Raw genomic sequence first — 25,057 nt, forward strand, 5'->3', positions numbered from 1 at the left:
TGATCACTTTGTAAATTATATACATATCTAATCTCTGTGCTTTACACCTGAAAGTAATTAATATTAAATGTCAACTGTAATTGAAAAATAAAAAATAAAGTACTTAAACTATAAAAAGAAAGTTTTATGTGTTTTATATTTCTGTTCATTTTGAAGTCACAAACTCACACAATTAAGACACTGAATGTTTTGGTTGCCCAGTTTTTTTCCTGGAATGGTAGAATTGAAATGTTGAATGATTTTTCCCACAGAAAAGAGAATTTTCAGAAATCTCATAAGAAAGTGTGGTGTCTGTCTTGTATGATCTATTTGATATGTTAATTGAAAAAACTTCATTTGTAAATTAGTTGTAATATGGAAAGGGAGAGTAATTATAAATAATTTTGGAATTAAAGGAGCAGTCATAAAGAAATGAAGTCACTCTTGTAGGCATGCTATTCTTTAGTCAGTTTCCCCTTATTTTGCTTCTGATTTGTTTATATAAGAAGCACTATCCCCTGTTAACTGGCAAGATTAAGAGCCTTATCAGATCACCGAACAAAGTTCGGGCATACAGGTATAGCTAGCTGTTCGACCACAATTTTCTCTGAAAAAACTGACCAAGTTCAGAGCTAGAACTTGTAGTGTTGACCTCATTAGCACCACACCTCAGATACCACTGAACTTAAAAAAGAAGCACTATCACTGTACTTAACATTTAAAAAGATATCTGTGTTCATATTTTGGTAGCTGAATGACGATTTCTTTAGAAAGCACATACTGCAATGTTATAAAAGAAAAATGTTCCAGTTACATAAAATTGAAGCATTTTTAGAACTATTAAAATTCTGACAGCTAACTTTCCAAATAAATTCTCTCTCTCTCTAGATTATAGTCCAAAGGAGGTTTAGAGTATCATTTCTCAGTTTTGTTCCATTTCTGTTCCTTAAGTAACTGGGGACTACAGTTTGTTGACTGTTTAATGAAAACCTACAGTGTGAAGGGCTGTCTGAGGCCTTTTGTAGACAGAAAGGCTGCAATCTCTGACCCAAACAAACTTGTACACACACCTGGCAAGTACTGTGGTGCGTTATACACGTTTGCATCCAGAGTGGTTTTAAGAGTAGGATTATTTTTTCCCTCATCTCTAAAATCGGACCTTTGTGAAATTTAAAAGTATAGTCAAGGAAGTACAAGCAGCAAAAATTTCCCATAGTCCTAGCGATAGATCTGCTTTTCTATTGTTGGCATGTATGTCCTTTCAAATTTTTTTTTAAATTTCCATTTAAAACAAAAATGTTTAGGTTCTGGTTTTACATGTACTCATTATATGGCTGCACATACTTTACCTGTCTGCACATATGTAAGATTGTAACTTTCCCCAGGCCTATCATTCTGATTGATTGTGATAGCTTTAAAATGAACATTGAGTTCTTTAGTCTAATTCTAAAAGTAATGCATGCGAAATTATAAAAAGCAATGCCACAAAGGAAAAAGAAGGAAAGAAACTTGCAGCCCCACAGCCCATGGGAAGTTATTGTTGAACCCTGGTGCGTGTGCCTCTGTCGTGTGCCACGGGCACCCCTCCTTTCGCACATCTGCTTCTCTGCTTTATTGCCCTTTGCTTCTGGCCTCGAAGTGCTTCACGCTGCCAAGGGGCATGGAGTCTTCTTTTCTGTAGTTACAGGAACCAGCTGTGTGGCCCTGGACAAGTCACTTAACCTCTCTGGACTTGTTTTTCTATTCAGCAAATTAAATGGATTAGAATAACGATTGCCAGGGTCTCTTTCTTGTCCTCCCAGTCCCGGTATAATTACCAGTTTTTTTGTGGGGGAGTAAATAGGTTGTGACTAACATCCTGAGAATCTGCGTTTTGCTACCCACAAATACTCGTAGGCATGGGTTTTTGTTTTGTTTCGTTTTTTACTTAATGAAGTGAATATTCATTCCCACTCATTTCTGTGGAGGTAGTTGAGGCGTTCCCTGCCACACAGGGTCCACAGCACATGATACAAATACCTTAGGTAAGCTGGATGCCTCTTGTTATTGTTGGCCCTTAGCTGGTTTCTGCAGGGGAGCTTTGGGCAGTCACCTCTGGGAGATCAGTTTACTGCTCTTTCCTAGGACCCGTGAAAGGTTCATATTAGAGCTGTAGGACTATGCAATGCCTTTAAACGAGAGTTTTGAGATGAATCGTCTAGTACGTACAGTTTTAACGGCATTGACACTCTTTTTTTAAAATTGAGATCTTATTTGGAACCTTAGCATACGAGATCTGACAATTAAGTTCGTGCACTTGATGCAACAATGTTGCTAACCTTTTTGGATATCAGAGGGATTATTCATTATGAATTTGTACCAACTGGACAAACAGTTCACCAAGTTTACTATTTGGAAGTGCTGAAAAAGCTGCATGAAAAAGTTAGATGACCTGAACTTTTTACCAACAATTCATGGCTCTTGCATCACGACAATGCATCAGCTCACACAGCACTGTCTGTGGGGGCATTTTTAAACCAATAAACAAATAACTGTATGGAACACCCTTTCTACTCACCTGATCTGGCCCCCAATGACTCCTTTCTTGACCTGAAGATAAAGGAAAGATTGAAAGGAAGACATTTTGATGACATTCAGGACATCAAGGGTAATACGATGACAACTCTGATGGCCATTCCAGAAAAAGAGCTCCCAAATTGCTTTGAAGGGTGAACTAGGCGCTGGTGTCAGTGCATAGTTTTCCAAGGAGAGTACTTCGAAGGTGACCATAGTGATATTCAGCAATGAGGTATGTAGCACTTTTTCTAGGATGAGTTTGCAAACTTAATTGTCAGACGTCATATATAGCTTTTCCAAGTGGAGGTTCTTTGATTGAGGTGGGGCTGGGGCCGCAGAGACCTGTGTACTTGGCTTCTCCTATGCTTGCCCCGACCATCCCTTAGCAGAAGAGGAATCAAATGCCAGCAAAATGAGCATTGTCCACATCTGTGAACAGCCTTGTGTGTGAGGCGCAGGGGGTTTGTCAGCTCTGGGGGTAAGCGCCGTGAGCAGGCGTTAGTCCCGGCATCCATATGGGCCTGGATGGAAGGTGGATAGATTTCTTGAGTGGAGGTGGTTGCATGGTTGGGGGTGCAGGGAGGGTTGGAGGGGAAAAGCTGGGACGTGGTCAGACAGCACTGTCCAAGCAAGGCAGGCATCGTGTGTCCTCAGCGAGTTTATTTGGCTCGACTGTAGCATGGGGTGCATTTGAAAGGAGGACGGATGATATGCCAAAGTATGCGTGCATCATAGTTTATTCTCTGTGGGTAAACACTCTCCCAGAGTGCTCAGTAAGCGCACTTCTGTGTGTGCATGTACATATGCACAATATTTAATAGATGTGTTCTGTGTATATATTTATATAATATATATTCTCATATACTGCTACTCACTTCAGTAGGATAGATTCACAAACCGATATTACTGTTAAAAAGGGAGTGAAAACAGTTAACCGGGAGGGCTGTCCGCATTACACTGCTAAGTGAAGACAAAAGGTGCAGACAGATCTGTTGATAAGATGGCCTTGGCCCTCCTGTGTATATGTAATATGTTTGTGTCCATGTGTGAGCGTGTAGAAAGAAAGAGGTGAGGAGAAATACACCCGGCAGTCAACACTGGTAATTTCAGGCAAGGAGCTGAGAAGGAAAAACTGTAGCAAAGTGGCAAACTACTCACGGTATCCTGTTTGATAAAAACGTTGAATACGAAATTCAGTCTATAGTTGCTAATATGTAAATGTTTAATGATTGACAGGTCTAGGACGAGGAATCAGGGACCGAGAAACTTGATTTGCGGTGATGATGAGGTTGTGGACAGTTTTGGTCTTTGCTTTTGTGGCTGTCTTTAATATTGCTTTTATAGCTAATTTTAGACGAAAGGAAGGCATGTAGGACCATATTGTGGCAGGCTTGAATGTGGGCTGAGTTACTTACCTGTGAGGAAACCATGAAGATCAATTGAAAATTGCTGACGGGGGAGACATTGATTTCAGCAGCACTGTGTAATAGCTTTCTGTATAACTTAGCATGTTATGTTTGGCACTGTTTTGATGACCAACACTCAAGAAAATGTAATAACCAGAGAGTGGTTTTGAATTTGTAATAAGGTAGTCATCAGACAAGAATTTAAAGTTGGGAAGAAATAATTATTGATTGGATTTTATTATGTTGAAATTCAAACAGGGTAGCTTACTAGAGCATTGAGTGAGAAGCCTGTAGTTTTGGTGTTAGAATCAACCCAGTGGCACATTAGGGAGATAATTTACCCAGTAGCTCCATTTTATTGAGATTAAGGAGAGATCCTATTTTCTGAGAATTTTAAGTTAAAACTATAACAAGGTAAAATATGAAACAGGTTGTACCATTTCTTATTTAACTTGAAGGTGTCAGACCTGGTTACTATCTTAATATTAAAATAGTTCTATAAAACTTTTCATATTAAAGTTTAAGTCTTTTGTTTCTGCCTTTGGTTTTCAGTTGTACTGGAGAATCATGTAGTGACAGATGAAGATGAACCAGCTTTGAAACGCCAGCGACTAGAGATCAATTGCCAGGACCCCTCTATAAAGGTAAAAATACTAATATTTTTTATTACTTATATCTTCATTTCCTAGGACTGCCACACAGATTGTAAAAACTGGGGAGCCCAAAACAACAGAAATTTATCCTCTCACAGCTTTGGAGACCAGAAGTCTGAAGTCAAGGTGTCAGCAGGGCTGTGCCCCTTCCACAGGCTCTAGGGAAGGACCCTTCGTGCCCCTCCCAGGTTTGGGTGACTCCAGATGTCCCTTGGCTTGTGGCCGCATCACTCCAGTCTCTGCCTCCATCTTTGCATGGCTTCCTCCCAGTGTGTCTGTGTCTGTTTCCCTTTCTCTTCTCTTCTAAGGACATTGTTGAATTTAAGGGCCACCTTGATCCAGGAAGATCTCACCTTGAGATCTTTGACTTAATTACATCTACAAAGACTCTTTCCCAAATAAGTCCACATTTACAGGCTCTGGGGATTAGGAAGTAGATGTATTGTTTTGGGGAGTCACTGTTCAACCCCCTACATTGTGCATACAGTCATTTTCCCCCCTTAAAGAGTATGAAGAATAAACGTCGTTCAGATTGAGATTGCAGCCAAATGTGATGATGCCGTAGACCTGTTGTGGACAGAAAGAAATAGAACAATTTGTGTGGCTGATTTCCCATCAGTGATGAAGTACTTCTGTACCTACCATTTGAGTTCACCTACATTTTGAAGTTTAGTGGATGCAGTCTCAGAAACCACTGAGTCAGCCAGTCAGTGATTTTGGATCTTTGGATTTACTTGGTTACTTGGTTTAGTGTTTACAGAGTCATGGAGGTAAATATCAGCACATGTGGAGAAGAAAGCAGTGCAAATGAAAACTGGAGTAACTTTTCATATAATTCCTCTATTTATATGGGGCATCTGTTTAGAAACATCCATATCCCCCCAAACTTAACAGTTTTGTTAACTAGTAGAAGCAGTTGAAGCTTAAATATGTAGGTGTTTTAAAAGTATATTCACAGTTAAATTTCTGTTTCATACTAATGGATAGAAAGTGGCTGTATTAGTAATGCCAAATTACTATATTTTAAAATAAAACGCAGTTATGATTTTACCACCAGAGATACATTCATTGTAAACATAAACAATATAGAAATGTATAAAGTACAAAATGAAAGCGGCCCGGTCTCAGCCCTTAGTCCTGCTGTCAATCAGTTAGACAAAGTGAGTTGTTTGGACAATGTGTGGGTTTTATTTACCGCATTGCTGCTCCTCAGCTCAGTCTATTGAAAATGCACTCAGAGTACCCATTTTCTTCTAGGCCTTGATGCCAGCCGCGTGATGTGATGTGTGACGTTTCTATAATTTTGCTATTTTGCTTCACATGAGAAGAGTAGGCCCTAGCTAGTGCTATAGGTCAGCAGCAGTTGGACGGCACGTCCAGTCAGTCAAAGGGAGGCCAGCCTTTTACTGTGGGTAGACAAGCAGAGGGAAAGACGAAAAGCAAATTCTTCATGGTTTGTAGCTGTTGACTCTCAAGCCAGCCTTCCTACTAAATTGAGCTAGGGGATGCTTTACGAACTTGCTTCTAACCAGCACCCTGAATCTATCAGCTGGTACTACCTGTTTAGGGTGTTTGCTGCACAGTGGAAGTCTTACCTGAAGACATGCTTCCATCTGTATTCTTGTCAGCTCACAGCAGGAATGGCAAGTGTGGAAAGTGAAGAGGTTTCCCGTGTGTATATGATCCATTTCTTGGGTTTGGAATCATGCATGTCACTGATTATTGTATTAGCTGGAGTTAGTAATTGGGACTTGACTCAGCAATGATACGAGTGTGAGGCTGCTCTTCATGTTGACCGCTAGGTGGCAGGCGTGCTCTTCACAACTGCAGGGAACCTCGTGAACCCAGTTTTCAGCATCAGGGCAGTGGGGATAATATGAACGTGCAGCACCAGTGGTTTCCAGGCTGTTTTGATGGTACGTGTAATCTGTTTTCAGCTGGAGACTAGTTTTATGTGTAAATTTACTCATTAATAGAAGAACATCCTAAAAACTACATACATTTTTGTTACATGGACTTCAGTGTTAGTCTAGAACACAACTGCACGTAGAAGCAAAGCCATGATGAAGTTATCATCACAAGAGGTTGAACTTGTTCCCAGAAATGTTTCTGGTGTCTAACTAAAGAGGTAAAGTGCAGGGATTGTCCTGTTTGTCCTGTTGGAGCCGATACAGTTGAAATTAGGAAATAGCTATTTGGTGCTCCTTGAAATTGTCTCCTTGAAGTTCAAGATACCCTTCTGAAGTTTTTCTTTTTTTCACTTCCAGTCATTCCTGTATTCCATTAACCAGACAATATGCTTACGATTGGATAGCATTGAAGCCAAGCTGCAAGCTCTCGAGGCTACATGTAAATCATTAGAAGAAAAGCTGGATCTGGTCACGAACAAGCAGCACAGTCCCATCCAAGTCCCCATGGTGGCAGGCTCCCCTCTCGGCGCGACGCAGACTTGCAACAAAGTGCGATGGTAAGAACAGACCCAGGGTCCCAGGTCACCTCCTCACCCAGGCTCCCAGCGCAGTTACCTGAGCTGTTATTCACATGAAGGCATTGCCTCCGCAGCTTCATGGCTCCCGTTTCAGTTAGACCCCAGATAAACGTGACGCCCTGCTGGACCGGCTTGGACTCAGCCAGCCTCACCTTTTCTTTCTGACGTAAACCAGACTGGTGCATCTTTTCTTTGGAATTAACCCACCGAATCTTTAAAGATGTGCATTTGTTTCTTTCCTTTTTTTTCCTATTCTGTCCGGCGAGTCGTTAGATATTTTTCTCCGTAGGTAGTCTTTATAAATTTTACTGGAGTATATCAAACTTTCCATTCATGTCTGTAGTTTTTATTATGCCTATTTAAAAAATATATATTTAGAGCCTAAATATATTTAGTGGGATGTGTAGTAAGGAGTGTATGTACCATTTGAATTGAAACTATATGAAGAATTTACTTAGATTGGAACGATGTCTCAAAATCTTTGACCTGTTTATATATCCGTTAGTCCACAGCATCCGGTCACCTACCTGGGCTTCTGAGACGAGCTAATGCTCAGGCATTGGGCAGCGGTTTCCATCAGTGCTGTTGGCATTTTTTTGCTCTCCCACAACTGACTACGAAGAAGTCATATTTGTGGCAGTGGTAAAATTTGTCTTTGTACTTGACAAGAACTTGAAGCATATTTACTGAGGGCTCTCCTGTTGCGGTTCTCTGGACGGACTGCGCCTCCTGCCCTGTGTATCTGTGAGGAGCGAGGGTGGTGGGCATCATGGTAGATGAGAGGAGAGGGAGCCACAGTGAGCCAGAAGGACAGCAGTGGGCAGGCCTTGCTCCAGGGTCGGCTGGGTCCCGCCCTGCCTGTGTGCTCTGGGGACAAAAGCAGCATTAAGGACTTCGTGGGCTTTTCAGGGGAATGTGGGATTGAGGAGGGGTTTCTGGTGGGTTTTGCAATGCTCACAAACGTGCCTCAATTTCAAGGTGGCCACTTGTCCTGGTTTGTCTGGGACAGCTTTGGGTGACGCCTGCTGGGTGGACGTAATTAATTTAACTCTCCAAAGTGTCTTGGCGTGTTTAAAACACAGCATGGCCCCTATGCCTAGTCTCCAGCTGGGGGCTGGGGATTCCCAGGATCTCTGTCCCCAGAGGGAAGGTGAGGCAGTTCCTGGTGTTGCTGTGAGATGAGGTCTTTCGCCCTGGTTAATGCTGTGTCCTAACAGGTCCCCTATGTGTTTTCTCCCAGCAAACATTTGTTGAGCATGTCCTCGGTGTGAGCGGTGAGTCTCAAACCTTTCAGACCCAGTGCCTTTTTTTAAGAATAATTTTTTTGTAATGCCCTCTTATCCTAAAATGCAATGTTTAGAAAATATAATTTATAATGAAAACATGAATATAATGTCTTAAGTATAATGGAAAGATAGTAGTATGTAATAAAATAACATGTATTTCAGTATGTAAATGGTTGGATTAGATACGTAAGGAGGCAGTGAATGGGCCAGATGCCCAAACCTCTCGTGAGGAGTCCTGGTGACTCACACTAGTCAGTAATGGAATATTACAAAACGACAAGCAATTCTTAACGAAGTTTCAGATAAAGCAAAGTCTAATTTTTTTCTAGACTTGAACAATAGTTGAATTTCTAGAAAACTCAAGTTTTAAAACTATCCAAAAACATGTTGTACATAAATATAGAATGGAGTAAGATTCTGGGTTCAGAGAGTTAGAGGCATGTTTTTCACTTGTGAATGTCTGAGACATTTGAACTTTGTGTGGGAAGATTGTTTGTTAGTTGAGACTCTCATCCATTGAAGGATGTCTTAACCTCCTTGGCCTATAACCCGCCAAATCTCAATGGTATCCCTTAATTCTGATAACCAGGTCTGTCCCACTGGATTTCAAAATGCCCCCTGGGCACCTCCATTGAGAACTGTTGCTCTCAGGGTAAGAAAGGAATGAATGACATGCTCCTGCCCTTCAGTGAGAAGCTTGCATGTTATAAGGATGGCCCTCCTTGGTGGTGTGTCACTCCTTAACCTGTGTTTGGAAGAGGTAATCTTCATGAGATGAGCCAGGGAAAATGTTGACAAAATCTATCCATTTAGATTCCACCTTTGATTATTTGTGATGGTCTATCAGAGCCAGGTGGAAAGGGCGAGTGCCCAGGGACCGGAGAGCTCTTGCAGCTGTGGTTTGGACCTGGGGTGACTTGTTTTGACACCTCTTCTGCCTGTCACAAGTTACCCTAGTTTGAAGCTGCTAGAGTGACCTGGGCCAAGTCACGTAGTCATGTTGAGCCTCAGTTTCCAGTTTCCTCAGCTTTAAAAAGAGGACCAGAGAAGGCGACTTGGGCCAGCTCGGGGATCTGTTAGCTTCCGGATTCTCCTACAGATCTAAAGACAAAATTGCCTACACTCACTCACTCAGGGAGGTAGGAGAGAGGTTGGCACCACTTCTGTTGAGGTTGTCCCTCCTGATTGGTGTACCATGTTCCCTTTGAGTTGTTTGATGACAGAGCTGCCCGCTTTGTAAAGGCATATCCAGGCTGCAGGGAGCCACCATCTTACCAGCTTTCTTCAGGGTTCCAGTGATTGCAGAGCTAGTGGGAAGAACCATTAGAATTTTCCTGGTTAGAGATTTCACCATGCCTCCCTCTGCCAGGGGGATTTTATCATTTAGAGATCTGCCATGGTTTTCTCTGTGTATATTAACAAGTGGTAAAATAAAAGAATTCTAATACTGATTCAGATGTATAATCTAATTAACCCAAATCAGTTACGTTTTCTGATTTTAAAGAATCATATTGGTGAGATAAAATCAACCTACTATATAATATGCTTATTGTATATTGGAATGAGGTTTATTAATATTGTTAGTGAAGCCATTACTAATAAAAGTTAATGTAAGATTATCAGAAGGAAAAAAAAATCATTCCTCCATTTTCTCATAGGCATAGTTTTAAATAGGATGTATGTGAATGATTTTTAAAGAAGGTTCTAAATTTGACATTTCTTTCCATGTAAGCTCTGAAAAATGAGAAAAATTGCCAACAATTAAAAACTGTTAACAAGAAATTTTGGGGAGAAGTAAAGGATAAGAATTTAATCTCAGTATATCAATGAAAAAAATGTATATTTAAATTAGAAAGTTACTAATTTGTAAACACATAAATACCTGAGAATTGTCTATCTAAGATGTGGGCAGTCTCAAAACAATTAAAAAATGATTAACATTCTGAGTAATAAGGTAATTCCTTGAATTATTTATTTTGGGCCTCAGATATTCAATATAAGTTAGAAGTATATAAGTCCTAGATTGTTTTATAGCCAAACCATATGCTTTTAAAAATTACTTATGATTCCTTAGGCTCACTTGTGGTAGTTGTGAATGATTTGTTGGGAAGTTTGAGTGTAATGTTACAGGACAAGTGTGGACACTGGACAGGTCTTTGCAGTTAGAATCAGGCCTCTCGATAGTGGACGAGAAGCTGTTCACTGAAACACCACTTGCCCTTCCATTTGGAGAGGCTGCACTTGTGGCCCCGAGCAGCCCCACCTGCTGGGGCTGGTGCCTCCTCCCAGCTGTGGGGCCCGCTGAGCAATCCTCTCAGCACCGAAGTCCGCTCACGTGGCCGGTAATGAAAACCGGCCCAGGGTAGGCTGTGCTGTCAGCTCTGGGAGTTTCTCTCGTTAATCCCTGGAGCACAGAAGGCCCTGGACTGTGGCCAACCTCAACTTGCATTTTGGATTCAGATTTTCAGATTCTACACCTGAATGAGATTCTTTAAATAAATTCAAGACAAAATGAAAAGAAATAAAGAAAGGAAACCTTTTTCTTTGATGCTAAAGCTTCATCATTGTAGTAAAAACGTGAGGTTTCTCAGATAGGGTCTCACCCAACAACGGTATTCTACTTCGGGAAAAGAAAAATGGCCTTGAACTCCTGTAGCTTGGTGTTTTTTTCTTCCTTCCAAGTGTACCATAAATTCAGATTTTGCTTAATGCTAATTCCAGGCATAGTGACTTGAGGCTTTAACTCTGAAGCTGGTTAGCGTTGGCATTGGCAGTAGAGGACTACAGGAGCGTCGGTGCTGAGTTGGGGAACTCCGTATAGAGTAGGCTCATCCTTTCAATGTCAGCTGTGAGCATTTCCGGAAGGGCCTCCATTTTATTAGGTGGACTGAAGGGGTGAAGTGTATGGACGGAAACATTTATACTACAGATCAGTGTAAAAACCCCTTTTCTGCATTTTTTTTTTTTTTTTAGTTTAGACGTAGAGCCATTTGAATAGGGTGCAGTAAGTAGGACTCCTGAGCCTGGTGCTTGCCTGATGTGGGGTGCTGTCCTCAGTGGTGACCGCTGGAAGGCTAGCATGCCTGCAGTGCACAGATCATGGGGTAGAATCCTGCTTGTCCAGCAGGATCCTGTAGAACCAGACTGTCTGATAGACAGCAACTCAGAACCCAGATGTTTTCGGTTTGTTTCCGTTAACCTGCACATACTAACTAGAAAAATGCTTGTGTTTTTAATTTTTGAAAGCAATAGGTTTCTATTTTATTATTTTTATTTTTGGATGCACAAGTGGTTTATTTTTATTGAAATGTGATCAACATAACAGATTTTTATTTTTAAAAGCTTAAACATTTTTTAAAGCTTTAGTGTGTTTCTGTAATTTTAAAACAATTGTAATAAACCAGAGGCTTCTTTATAATACTCTAACAATAAATGTGATTTCTTTTAAAGTTTTTCTTTCAGAGAGATGTGTCATGTAAAACATTAGAAGGGGACATTTTTTCTTCTTTTCCTTTAAACTGATTATTGACCCACAGAGAATTGAAATATTTGATCAAGAAATTATTTAAATTTCCTTTAATATGCTGATTCTCTGTTTTATGTCCCAGAGGGTCTTCTGTTTTAAATGTTGATGGATATTTGTGGAAGACTTTTCTGATTCTTTGAGCCCTTGTGGCTTCTGGGTAGAGAGAGGTCTCCCTCTGAGCATGTCTGTTCTGGTGATGGAGCACTGCAGTCAGGGTTAGGGATAGGATCAGGGTTAGGGTTAGGGTTAGGGCTAGGATAATCAGTGTTCAGAGTGTTTCCAGTTTGGGGTCATTGACCTTCTCAGCCAAAAGTATAGCATTCCATAGGCTTTAGAAAATGTGACAAACTCAAGATAAGGTTGTTTGAATTGTGAAGAAATGTCGGTCTTGGCCATGATGGACTTGTTTAATTCCTTCCTTATTGAATTTTGAATTTTTGATGTTTCCATTTAATTTTGCGTACATACGATTTCTCTTCCCAACTGGTCTACACTATCTCACATACCAGCAGACTTTTGGTGACCTTGTTATGATTCCCTGTGCATGTCAGGGCTGAGTACTATCCAAGGAAAACATAGTTTACACACATAAAATGTCGGGAATCATTAACGTAATCTGATGGATCAGGGGTACAGTCTAATAATCAAAGCAGATAATAAACATGAGGTATAGTCAAACATTTTAGTAGATTGTGCACATTCTAATAATTTGGTGTACTTCTCATTTTAGAATAACTTATACTTCATTGATTGGGATTGAGTTGAATCTGTGGATTAATTTGGAGACAATTGCTATCATAACACCACTGCGTCTTCTAATACATGACCCTTTCCACTTATGTTCGTCTTTAATCTCTGTCAGCAGGGTCTTACAGTTTTTAGTGTGGGGCTCTTGTACATATTTTTTAAAATTTATCTCTAAGTACTTTATACTTTTAAATACTATCATAAATTATATTGTGTTTTAAATTTCAATATCCAGTTGTTCATTGGTAGTGTATAGAAATAAAATAGTTTTTATATACTGACCATTATCTTGTATCATTGCTAAATTCACTTGTTTTAGGAGCTTTTCTGTGGGGATTTTTAAGAAAAGTGTATGTGGTTGTATTGTTTTTAAATAGAGTTTTACTTCCTGTTAAATTTCTGTATCTTGCTTTGCTGCATTGGCTAGGATCTCCATTTCAGTGTATTACTTTTTATGTTTTTCCCCTATTTCTGATCTTTGAGTGATAGCATCCAGTCTTTCACCATTAAGTATGATGTTAGCTGTAACGTTTTCATAGATGCTCTTTGTCAGGTCAGAAAAGTTCCCTTCTCTTTCTTATTTCATGAGAGCTTTTATCATGAGTAGGCATTGAATTTTCACATGCTTTTAATGTACCTACTTAAGACGATCTTATGGCTTTTCTTGATTCTGTTGTTACAGTGTCTTAACACTGATTGATTTTGAACACTAAGCTAACTTTGCATTTGTTATAATATACCTGACTTGATCATAGTGTATTACCCTTTATGTATTTTCTTGGATTGACTTGCTAATATTTAGTTAAGGGTTTTTGGACCTAGGTTCATGGGGTGTATTAGTCTGTAGTTTTCTTTTTGACATGCTTTCTCTGTTTTGTTATCAGGATAATGCTAGCCTCAAAAAGTGAGCTGGGAAGTCGTCCCTCGTTTTCTGGAAGCGTTTCTTTCTTAACTACTTGATAGAATTTGCCAGTGAAGCCATCTGGGTTTAGGTTTTAGTTATGAATTAAATTTCTTTAATAAATATAGGACTTGAATAAATGTAGACCTCCTTGAGTCAGTGTTGTTTAATTTGTATCTCTTAAGGGGTTTTTCCTTTTCATCTAAATTCTAGAATATATTAGCATAGAATTTTTATAATGTTCCGTGTTATCTTTTAAATGTCTGTAGGTCCACATGACATTTGGGTGCCGTGTCTCCTTGGGCTCCTCTGGTCTGGGATAGTTTCTTAGGCTTTTCTTGTTCTTATGACTTTCTGAGCAGTGCTGGTCAGGTGTTTTATAGACTGTCCCTCAGTAGGGATTTGTCTGATGCTTATCTCACGATGAGACTGGGATTGTGGGTTTTGGGGAGGAGGACCACAGAGGTGAAGTGTCCTTCCCATTGCGTCTTATCGAGAGTGTGTGCCATCCCCATGGCTTTTCACTGCTGGTGTTGACGAGGATCACTGGCTGAGGGATGTTTGTCAGGTTTTTCTGCGGTACAGTTGCTATCCTCCCCCCTCCTCTTCCATCCTGTGCTCTTTGGAAGGATGTCACTTAGCTTGGTCCCCACTTACGGAGTGGGGAGTCGTGTTCCACCTCCTGTAAGGTGGACCATCTACACACACTATTCGTTGTTTTGCATGGGAGATTTGTCTCTTCTTCCTCACTTTTTAGTTCAATCAATCATTTTATCCCTATGGACTCATGGATATTTTATACTTTGGGTTTATACTTTTATCCAGTACAGATAGTCCCCAATGTACAGTGGTTCGACTTAATGATTTTTCAACTTTACAAAATGGAGCAAAAGCGATATGCATTTAGTAGGAACCATACTACTTCAAGTTTTGAATTTTGATCTTTTCCTGGGCTGCTGATACGCGATATGAGATTCTCTCTCGTGATGCTGGGCAGTGGCAGCAAGCCATAGCTCCTAGTCAGCCGCACGATCACGAGGTTCAACAACCAATACTATACAGTGTTTCACTGTGTTAGATGATTTGCCCAACTGTATAAGCTAATGCGAGTGTTGTGAGCACGTTTAAGGCAGGCTAGGGTAAGCTGTGGTGTTCAGTATAGGTTAGGTGTATTAAATGTATTTTTTAAGATTTTTTTTTAAAGATTTTTATTGGGGAATTGGGGGAAGGGGAACAGACAAGTTGCTGTCCTTTTTGTTCTTCAGTCTAGTTGTGGAGGACGTTGCTTCACTGTCCCAAATTGGCACCATCATTACGCTCTTCCCAGGCGAGGCAGATCAGTCGCCGGCTTCTGGACGGCCGCTCACTGCGGCTGCTGGCTACACACGGTAGCCCATGGCAACCCACTGCAGCAGGGGCTGCAGCCTACGCCGTCGCCAGGACTCACGGCAGCCCAGCTCCAGGTTGAGCTGTTGTTCAGCATCTTAGCTGTGGAGGGCAGTGTGACTGGCCCTCATATGTGGGATCCGAACCGGGGCCCTCTGGCATCCCAAGCGAGTTCTTAACCATTGCGCCACTCGGCCAGCCCTAAATGTATTTTTAACTTACTATATTTTCGACTTACAGTGGGTTTGTTAGGATGTAACCCTACTGTAAGTCAAGGAGCATCTGTATTACTTCATTTTGTTGCTTCAGTTGTTCCAGCTTTGGCCATGTGGAGCGCTCTCAGGTGGCTGCTGTGGCCTTTGACACCCCCCACCCCAACACTGTGGGGTTCCTGTTTGGCCTGAGCGCTTGCTCACTTTCTGGCATCACAAGATGCTCTGGGCTCATCTTGTATGTTCGCTGCCCCAGTCCTAGAGTCGGCCATTTCTCCCTTTAGTAGAAAATGGTGTTAGAGACCGAGATCTGGGTACCAGGTGACTTCTGGGTGTTCAGAGTGTCCCGCAGGGCGTGTTCCTGTGAGTGTCACAGGCAGGTCTCGTGCTCCAATGTGCAGTGGCGGAGGGCCTGCTCCCACCTGCGAGCCAGTGCTGTCATTCAGGTTTCTCTTTCCCATTTGTCGTCACTCATTTATTTCTGTAGCTCCTTGGAAAGAAGAAAAAATACGCGCTCCTAACCAACGTGTTCTTCTGATTTGAACTACTGGGTTGAATTCGCAGAAATTTGTTAACGTATTAGCATGGCTCCTGTGGGGTGGGGTGAGGTTCAGGTTAGAGCCTGAGCCTCCTAGAGTCTGTCTGCTTCAGAATCCTCGTCCTCAGGCAGCTGGTTTCTGAAGTTAGTTGTCTTAGGTTATCCCCGTTTCTTCAGTGCAGTTGGTTATTTTGGGAGGGGTTGGTTTTATTACTGTATTTTGCTCATCTCATTAGATATTGGAAAGACATTTTTAATGCTGATTTATTCCTATCCCTAAGAGCACTTTTTTTGGATCCTGGTTGTTACTACTCCTTAACCTTTAAAAGCTGCAAGCAATAGAAATAAACCTTTGAGGACAAATTTTACTAAATGTTTCATTTGAATGCTTGGTGTATTTTTTGGGTAACATGAACTCCGCCATACTTGGGGGTTGATACCATGGAAGATTGCCTCTTGCTCATGCTCATGGTGCAGTGTGAGCGCTTCTGGGCCTCCCACAGCTCTCTCTGCCTGTGTGGCTCTGAGGCTGGTGCCTTCCATCTGTGCTCTGCCCTCCTCTAAGGCCTCAGGGCCCTCCATCTGGGAAAGCAAAGACTGGAGAAGGCACATCCCATTCTTAAGACGCTGGCCTGGGAGAGACACACCTCTCTCCCATTTATATTCTACCCATGAGCACTTGTCCCAGGGCTGTGTTTGCACAGAGGGCCGCTTGGAACTGTAGTGTGGCTGCGCAGTGGCTCCCAGGGACAGGATCACCCTATGAAAAGGGACAGGGGCTCATGGTGAACCCCAGCCCACCTCCCTGTCTCAGGCTTGGGGACCTCGGTGTATCTGACTATTTAACTGGGGATTGCTACCACCCCTGTCTTTCTGCCCTTGTTGAAACTAAGACTGGTAAACAGTTCTGTTTGTGTAAGTACATTACACTGAACTTAATAGTTTCTTATTTTATTGTGACCCAGGTTTTTGTGTGGTATGCAGGAATATAACTGTTAAGAGCCAATGCAAGAACAGGTACTTAGAGAACAAATACCTATGGGGTTTTAGAAGAACCTGTCAACATGTTTTCTTACAAGTAGAAAGCAGAAAAAATTGCTTGAGATTCTTGCTGGCTTGCTTTTGTTAATTGAGAGTTTTTCTTTGGGGTGTGTCACTGTTGATGATTCATCCGACTTGGTGGCATTTGGTTTCTTATTTCCCAGATGAGCTTTTTGCTTGGATTAAATGCTTTCGGGGCTTGTGGAAGTTTTCCTTGATCTTTGGGAATTGGAAATAAGGAAGGACTGTGCTGCTTATACAAGCCTGATTCTCCCAGGGGGCTCCATGCTGCACGGGAACTTAAGAAGTATTTGCTTGGTTGAACCCCAGTGCACTGAAACTCGGGTAGGAATGGAGAATATAGGTGGGACTCCCAAACCTCCCCCCACCCCACCATTTCCATGGCAGACTTGTTCATTGATGTCGACCCATCCCCCTGAGCTAGCAACAGCTTCAAACCTGAATCTCCATGTGTTTCAGGTAGATGGAGCTGGCTCCACATAGTAAACTGGTTTCACTATCCTGGTTCTAAGGGGTTTTCTCTGTTAGTGCACAGTGAGAAGTGTGTGTATATGTGTCCGCGTGTGTGTGTATGTACATTCAGAATCCAATTATAAGCCCCTGAAGTCTGTATAGGATTTTAGCAGATTCTGAGTTAGAGTGCCATCGAAATTCTCTTAATAGTACACAAACCTGACGCCCCTAGTTCTTCTGTGCAGCGCTTGGGTGCAGTCTCTGGTCTACCTGGCCCTTCTCACTCTGTCACAGGTCTGCCGGTGTTTGTTGTTGAGCCCTCTGCATATCAGACACTGACCTCCTCTCAAGTGCTGGCTGGTCCTGTCCTGTTGTGCTACCCCCACGCCCTACCCCACGTCCTTGCCTGTACTGGACCACTGTATGGGCTCCAAGCTCTCTGGTTCAATCCAACGGGCTGCTTTTGTCCAACTTGTTTTTAGTTTTCCTTTTGGAATAAAAAAGTGGCAAACACAAACTTGTGAAAAATAGTTTAAATCCTATATTTTTCAAGGAGAGGATTTTTTTACTTTATTTATTTATCTATCTATCTATCTATCTTGCATAGACTATAAGGTCCCTAAGTGTACATTCAACTAATAGTTCATTTTGTGTGACTGATGAGCAAAGGGGTCTGAAAACTTGATGTTTTAAAGTAGTAATACAGGTACTTCTAATGTGGTCACAAAGCAGGTTCCTGCAAATGAAGAGAAGATGTTGTCCACACTGTAAGTGCAGCTTGGAAAATGTTTGCCGTTACAACTCTGAGAGCTGAAGATAATTTGTTTTAAATCCATCAAAATGTATTTGAAAACTAAATAACTGAAATGACCAAACACTGAAAGGGTAAATTGTAGTAGTAATTGAAATAGGATTATTTCTGCTCTTGACTTAAAAGTGGCTAAGCGTATGAGAGATACTTGGTTTCAAATCCAGGCTCTGTCACCTATAAATGGTGAGAACTTGGGCAAATAGTTACCCTTTCTAAGCATCAGTTGCTTCATCAATACAATAAGAATGAAAGTAACAAGCTAGGCTTCCCATGAGTGAGATCATGCATATAGGTGCTTAGTATTTCTTGATCCTCCACAACCATGTGAGGTTTAAAAAATTAATAATATTAATGCTAGTCGTTCACTGAGTGCCTAGCATCGGCCAGGCCTCGTGGTACATGCTGGGCTCAAACCAGTAAGCGCCCAGGATTCTAGATCACCTTCAGTTTAGTATCTTCCAGTATTCCACTGGATGACAGCATCCTAGGCTGTCCGCTGGCGTCATGTTTGTAGGATTCTGTTCTGGCTTGTGATTCTTGGCCTTTTTTCTTTTAGCAGTCAGACTGACAGCGTGAGACCAAAGAATCTAGAGGCAACAGCCAGAGGCTTGCTCTCAGATATGAGGCTTTTTCTTGAATTCATTCATGTCTTAAACACACAGGCTTGACTGTGTACTGGGCATGCAGCTAAGCAGCTGGGATACACCATTGACCAAAACAGATGAGAAGATCCCTGTACAGGGATGACCATGTAACAAACTAAACTGTAATAAGCGAACTGGGTAATAGATCAAAAGGTGCTGAGTGCTGTGGGGAAAACAGTGAACGGAGCAGATTTGTGCCTCTTATATAGGGCTGTGTGTAATTTTTGTTGTTTTAAGCCAGAAGCACCCATCAGAATCACCTAGGGGAATTGTTTTTTGTTTTTTAAAGCCCCAGGCTGTCTGGGAGTGGGCCCTAGCTTCCCTAGGAACTTCTGATGTTCCAGAAGTAGGGGGCTATAGACTTCTGCATCACTGATGTTGGTTAAGAATGTTGGCCCTGCTGCTTGAGGACTTTGGGCTCAAATCTAACTTCGTCACTTAGCAGCTGTGTGGCTTGGGCAGGTCATTGGCCTGTCTGTGTGGTGGGCTGCTAGTCTCTGCAGGGAAGGTATTGCAGTGCCCCCTCAGGCATCCAGGATTGAAGGACTCCTTTCACACACAGCCCTTGGCGGTCCTGCTGCCCTGACTGCCCTGCTGAAGTTTGTATGGTCCTGCACACACAATCACTGTCCACAGTGGGTGAATTGTCCTTGTTCTGCCCTGTCCTAGGTAACTGGGCCAAGCTCTAGGGCATGTTTTACTTCTGAATGATCCTGTATTTAGACAAGAGTATTCAACTTGTGTAATTAGCATAATCTTAGAATTAAGCAAGAATATTCAGCTTGTGAATTAGCATAATAGAATTAAAGCAATCAGGACAGTCTGTGGGTCTAGCTACTTTTCTTTTCCATAATTTTGGTTAAGTTTTTATTTAATAGGCACTTAAACAACAAAGGTATAGATAATGATTTAAGACTGTGAAAGAATGTATTGAACACATAAGAAAAATTTTTAAAAACAGAATGACCAAGGGATAGATAAATTCATCAGTGGAACAGAATAGAGATCCCAGAAACAGACCCACACTACTATGCTCCCGCCTAGTTTTTTGACAAAGGTGCAAAAGCTGTTCGATGGAGGAAGGACAGACTTTTAACAAATGGTGCTGGAAAAATTGGGCATCCACAGGGGAAATAAAAGAAATGAACTTCAATGTCAATCTCCCAACTTGAACAGAAATTAATTTAAAATGGATCACAGATTTAAATAAAAATGTGAAACTGGGAAACCTTTAGATGAAAACACAGGAGAAAATTCTTGAACTTAGGTATTAGGCAAAGACTTCTTAGACTTGACACCAACAGCATAAAAAGATAAATTGGACTTGATCAAAATTAGAGACTTATGCTCTGAAAGACCTGCTAGGAGGATGAAAAGACAAGCTACAGACTAGGAGAAAACATTTGCAAACCACTTATCTGACAAAAAGACTAGTATCTAGCATAAAAACTCGCAAAACTCAACAGTAAATGAACAAACAATCCAATTAGAAACCGGGCCAAAACTAAGAACAGATATTTTGCCAAAGAGGAGCTATGGAGGGCAGATAAGCATATGAATAGATGGTCAATATCATTAGTCACAAGGAAATGCAAATTAAAACCACAATGAGGGCAGGCCGAGTGGCACATTGGTTAAGAGCTGGCTTTGGACGCCAGAGGGCCCCGGTTCGGATCCCACATATGAGGGCCAGTGACACTGCCCTCTACAGCTAAGATGCTGAACAACAGCTCTACCTGGAGCTGAGCTATCGTGAGTTGCCGGCGACGGCGTAGGCTGCAGCCCCTGTGGCAGTGGGTTGCCATGGGCTACCGTGTGTAGCCAGCAGCCAGCATGAGCGGCCAGCAGCCGCAGTGAGCGGCCGTCCAGAAGCCGGCGACTGATCTGCCTCGCCCGGGAAGAGCGCAATGATGGTGCCAACTTGGGCCAGTGAAGCAACGTCCTCCACAACTAGACTGAAGAACAAAATGACAGCAACTTGTCTGTTCCCCTTCCCCCAGTTCCCCAGCGCTGTTCCCATCCCCCAATTCCCCCAATAAAAATCTTTAAAAAAAAACAAACCACAATGAGATATCACTCCACGCCTACCAGAATGGCTAAATAAAAAATAGTGACACCACCAAATAAATGTTGACGAGGATGTGGAGAAACTGGATCTCCCTTCCGTTGCTGGTGGGAATGTAAAATGGTGCAGCCACTGTGGGACACAGTTTGGCGGTATTTTCTAAAGCTAAACATGGACTTGCCCCATGGCCCAGTAATCACATTCTTGGGCATTTGTCCCAGAGAAATGAAAACTTATGTTCACACATACCTCTTCATGGATGTCCATGGCAGCTTTATTTGTAATACCCCAAACCTCCAAACACCCCAGATGCCCTTCTGTGGGTGAAAGGTTAAACAAACCGGTACACCTGGAAACAAACATCCATGCCTGGAAAACCACGCAGCAACAACACTGAGTGAGCCGCTGATACGTGCTGCCACTTGGGTGACCTCGGTGACATTGTGCTGAGTGCCAAAAGCCAGTCTCAAAAGGTCATGTGCTATGTGCTTGCAGGCCTGTAACTTTCTTGAAATGTTGGAACTATAGATGGAGAATAGGTTAGTGGCTCTGGGGGGACAGGGTGGGATGGGAGAGAGGGTGTTTCTGAAGGGGCAGCACGAGGCTGCTCCTTGGTGGCCGTGGAGCAGCACATGGATGTACGCGTGGTGTCAGGTGCCTCGAAGCCCTCACACCACATTGCACAAACTGGTGCAACCTGAACGAGGCCTGGAGTCTCGTTGGCAGTGTTGTTCCAATGCCACTTTTCTACTTTTGGTATTGAACTATAGGTTATGGGATGTCACCACTGGGGAACACAGGACTTGATGTACTTTTATAACTTCCTGTGGATCTATAATTATTTCAAAACGTATCGGTTCAACCAGAGAAGCAGAACCAATAGGAGATACATGTGTCAGAGGGAGACAGAGTGAGTGAGTACGCCCATGAGAGATTTATCACACGGGATTGGCCCACACAGTTGTGGGGGCAGCCACACATGTCAGGAGTCTGTAGGGCAGGTGGACAGGAAGGGGAGATCGCAGTCAGCTGGCAGGAGCTGTTCGGTGTCTCCAAGACCAGGGAAAGCCTAAACCTCTCTTCCAACATTCCATCTGATCAGGCCAGGCCCACCCAGCCTCATCTTTCTTTTGTTCTTTTGAGTAACTTAATATTTGCCAGGTAGGACTTTTAATCACATTTGCAAAATCCCTTCAGAGCAGCACCCACAAGAGTGTCTGATTGAATGACTGGGGGCTGTAATTCTGCCTAGTCAAGAAACTTAATATTGTGACTGTTTTTCCATATCAACCCTTAGATAACTACTTCATTCTTCTTAGTATGATAATAGATGTTCCATAATTTTTGAAAAACGAAATGATCTTTTGTACAATTTGAGGTTGACATAAATTGCATTAGTTGAAAGGGTGTAATTTCTGGCATGTTGTAATACTGATATTTAAAAACAAAACTGATTTGTTGCTCTTTAAATGTTTTCATTATACTCTAAATACCATCATTCATTTAAAAAATCCCATCTGTAAACTTTTGACAGCCAAATTTTGCATTTTTCCTTTGCTTTTTGAACTTTCATTCCCATTTTTTCCCCTCACAAAATGTTATCCTGTCAACCAGGCTGTCACACTCCTTTGCATCAGAAATAGGGATAGAAATTGAAGCTGAAATATTTATTTCCTGTAACTGGAAGACCCCAAGGGTTAAAAAAGCTCTTCTGTATTGAGTTCTCATTATATAATTATTAGTACACAGTTGAACACAATGACACAAATGTTGATCACTCATTTGTAATGAATTCTTAACAACCCAGTATAGTGAATGTATTCTTGAGATGGATGTAGATTTAGTTTTAGTTACTTTCCGAACCCCAGGATGATTATGACACCACTTAAAATGAGACAGGGTTCGGCATTGGTTCTATTTCTCTTTTCAGGTTTTACAGTTTTCAACTCTGAGAAACTTTGTTCCCATAAATAAATATGTGGGAAAGGAAGGAGGTCTTCAATTCTTTTAAGTTACATGCCAAAAATTGTAGTGATCTATCATCAGAAATTATTTTTGATGATCTGTGAGCTGAATATTTAACTAGGTCCTGTCAGGGTTGTGGAAAGCGAAGAATTTTGGAATAATAACTCACCGAAGGGTTTTCCAGTTGGTCAGTAGAGGCGTTGTCCGCATTCAGACTGAGCCCGTGTTTGTACCTCCGGTGTTCATTCCCTGGATGGACAGTGCACCTGAGTATAACTAGAATGAGAGGTAATTGTTGTTGTTTTCTTAAGTGGGAAAAGGGCTTTGTGAAAGTGACAAATACATTGAACCAAAGGCATTCTCTCCAGGAGAATCACTTTTAGGAAATAGAACATTCTGGAAAGTCAGGATCTGGAAATTAAGTTGCTGAGAGCTGTCCACACCCAGGAACCTCCTGGAAGTGTTGGGGTACCTCTAGGGCTACATTTATTCTAGCTTGAAGCTGGCCCCTGAACAGTATTTCCTTGATCTTAATAAGAATCTTCAGGGGAAAAAGATATGTTTAGTCAAACAACTTCCAGATGAGCATAAAGACATTTTAATCTGTATTTCTTGCAGGACTTCTCAGACCGTTAATGTGGTAACGTCCATTAGGGGACTACTGTCTACTCAGCAGACCCTCATGGAATGAGGGGGAATGGGCAGGGTATGTGTGTGGGGTCCTGGGGGGCGCTAGCGTTCCATGGAATACACTTTGGAAATACCAAAATGTGCGCAACTATTTTGTCTCCTGTTTTGATATATGAGGAGCATGAAATCGTCAGCCTGTATGCGACCACAGTACCAAGTCAGAGGTCACCTAGGTTACTTGCGAGCCTGACCTGTGGATAGGTTATCTAAGGGTTTGATGGGTGACTTTAGGTGTCACCAAAGAACTACTAGAATAATTGAAAAAATAATACCTTTGAATGAAGTGCCGTTGACCATGTTCTTACTTTTGAAGGCCGGTGGTCCTGCAGTTTACTTGGGTAGGAAGTGGAGCCATTTGTACACTGATGTTTGTGAGGGGGCTTAACAGCTGTGCCGCTGTGCCAGTGGGCTAGAGTTTCACGCGTGCTGTTGGTCACGTGAAATCTTCTGTGTAAAGGCAGTGTTTCCTGAGTTGTGTTTTGAAGAGTGAAATCCAAGAAGGATACTTTTCTCAGGTAATATTACTGTACGTTTCAAGTGTTCGTTCTTGCGTTCCGACCTCCACAACAAAGCAAACTCTAAACTTGGGACAGTAAGCGCTAAGGGCTAGAAGATTAATGACCGAGCAGTCTCAGTGAGCATGCGCCTTGAGGTGGGCTGTTGGCTGCTGGTGAACATAGAGTGCTTCCTCTAGGAAGGTGCCCGGTAAGGGCTCCCTTCCTTCCTGTGATCCTTTGCCTTCAAAGCAAAACCCCGAGGCCCTTTGGTCATGGTTCCCGCACTGTCGCAGTGGAACCTGGAGGTGATCGATGCCGTGTGGCCCACCCACAGGCCCTCAACTGTGTTTGCCCTTTCCAGAGCAGCACGAACATTTTGGAATGATATTAAGTACAGCGGTTATGAAAGCCTAGATTTATCAAGTAGGAATCCATTGGAATGGAAAGAGTAAAAATATCAAGCTGTTTTTCGTGCAAACATGCTACTTTAGAAACCTTATTAACTGCATAATAACAACTTGTGATATCTCGATCTTTATATATTCTATATAAAGATTTAAATATTTTTAACTCAACTTGACTGTTATTATCCTGTTGTGCAAACTGAGAATGCCAACAACGAGGAAGGTTAAACTCTATTAAAAAATCCCCATCTCCAGCTTACTCTTTGCCCAGTGTTAACTGTATATTGCTTTAAATGTGGTTTCTGCTTGGGGCCACCTCCCTCCCTTAGGGCCCATCACTGGGACCTGACTGTATTGAATTACTCTTATGCACTCTTACAATGAATGTTGTTGTTTTAAGGTCTTCTTTTTCTTTGTGATTCTTTTGTTCCCTAGCGTCGTCCCCCAGACTACAGTAATACTCAACAGTGATCGGCAGAACGCCATTGTAGCCAAGATGGAAGACCCCTTGAGCGGCAGGGCACCGGATTCCCTGGAAAATATCATTAGCAAGTCAGTAGCCACAACACCAACCCCACCTTTCACTGCCACTGCCACGGTGATGAGTTCCCTCCAGGACAAATCAGCGTTCCGAGCCAGTCCGGCATTTCTGTTCTCACATGGGTTGAGCACAACAGGCACCACCCACAGTTCTTTGTGGTGGGGAGGGCTGTGCCATGCTGCAGACCCAAGTCCCTATGGACGGGCTGGATAAGGGCGAGAGGTTAAGGGAGAGGCGGCGTTTGGGA

At 42.1% G+C, this 25,057-nt stretch overlaps 1 protein-coding gene across 10 annotated transcripts in view; it reads left to right on the plus strand.

Annotated features, from left to right (window-relative positions):
* The window catches only part of BANP (BTG3 associated nuclear protein), a 121,820-nt gene that overhangs the window by 28,812 nt on the left and 67,951 nt on the right, over window positions 1–25,057 (plus strand). For 7 of the 10 annotated variants that reach the window (XM_019635140.1, XM_019635109.1, XM_019635125.1 and 4 more), the window contains 3 exons: window positions 4,494–4,585; window positions 6,862–7,061; window positions 24,705–24,821. In XM_019635140.1, coding sequence (XP_019490685.1) covers window positions 4,494–4,585; window positions 6,862–7,061; window positions 24,705–24,821 — 409 coding nt within the window. The remainder of the gene's footprint in view (window positions 1–4,493; window positions 4,586–6,861; window positions 7,062–24,704; window positions 24,822–25,057) is intronic. The other 3 variants (XM_019635145.1, XM_019635152.1, XM_019635160.1) reach the window with 1 other exon arrangement.

The sequence above is a fragment of the Hipposideros armiger genome, unplaced genomic scaffold (assembly GCF_001890085.2).
Source record: "Hipposideros armiger isolate ML-2016 unplaced genomic scaffold, ASM189008v1 scaffold_19, whole genome shotgun sequence".
Taxonomy (NCBI): Eukaryota; Metazoa; Chordata; class Mammalia; order Chiroptera; family Hipposideridae; genus Hipposideros; species Hipposideros armiger.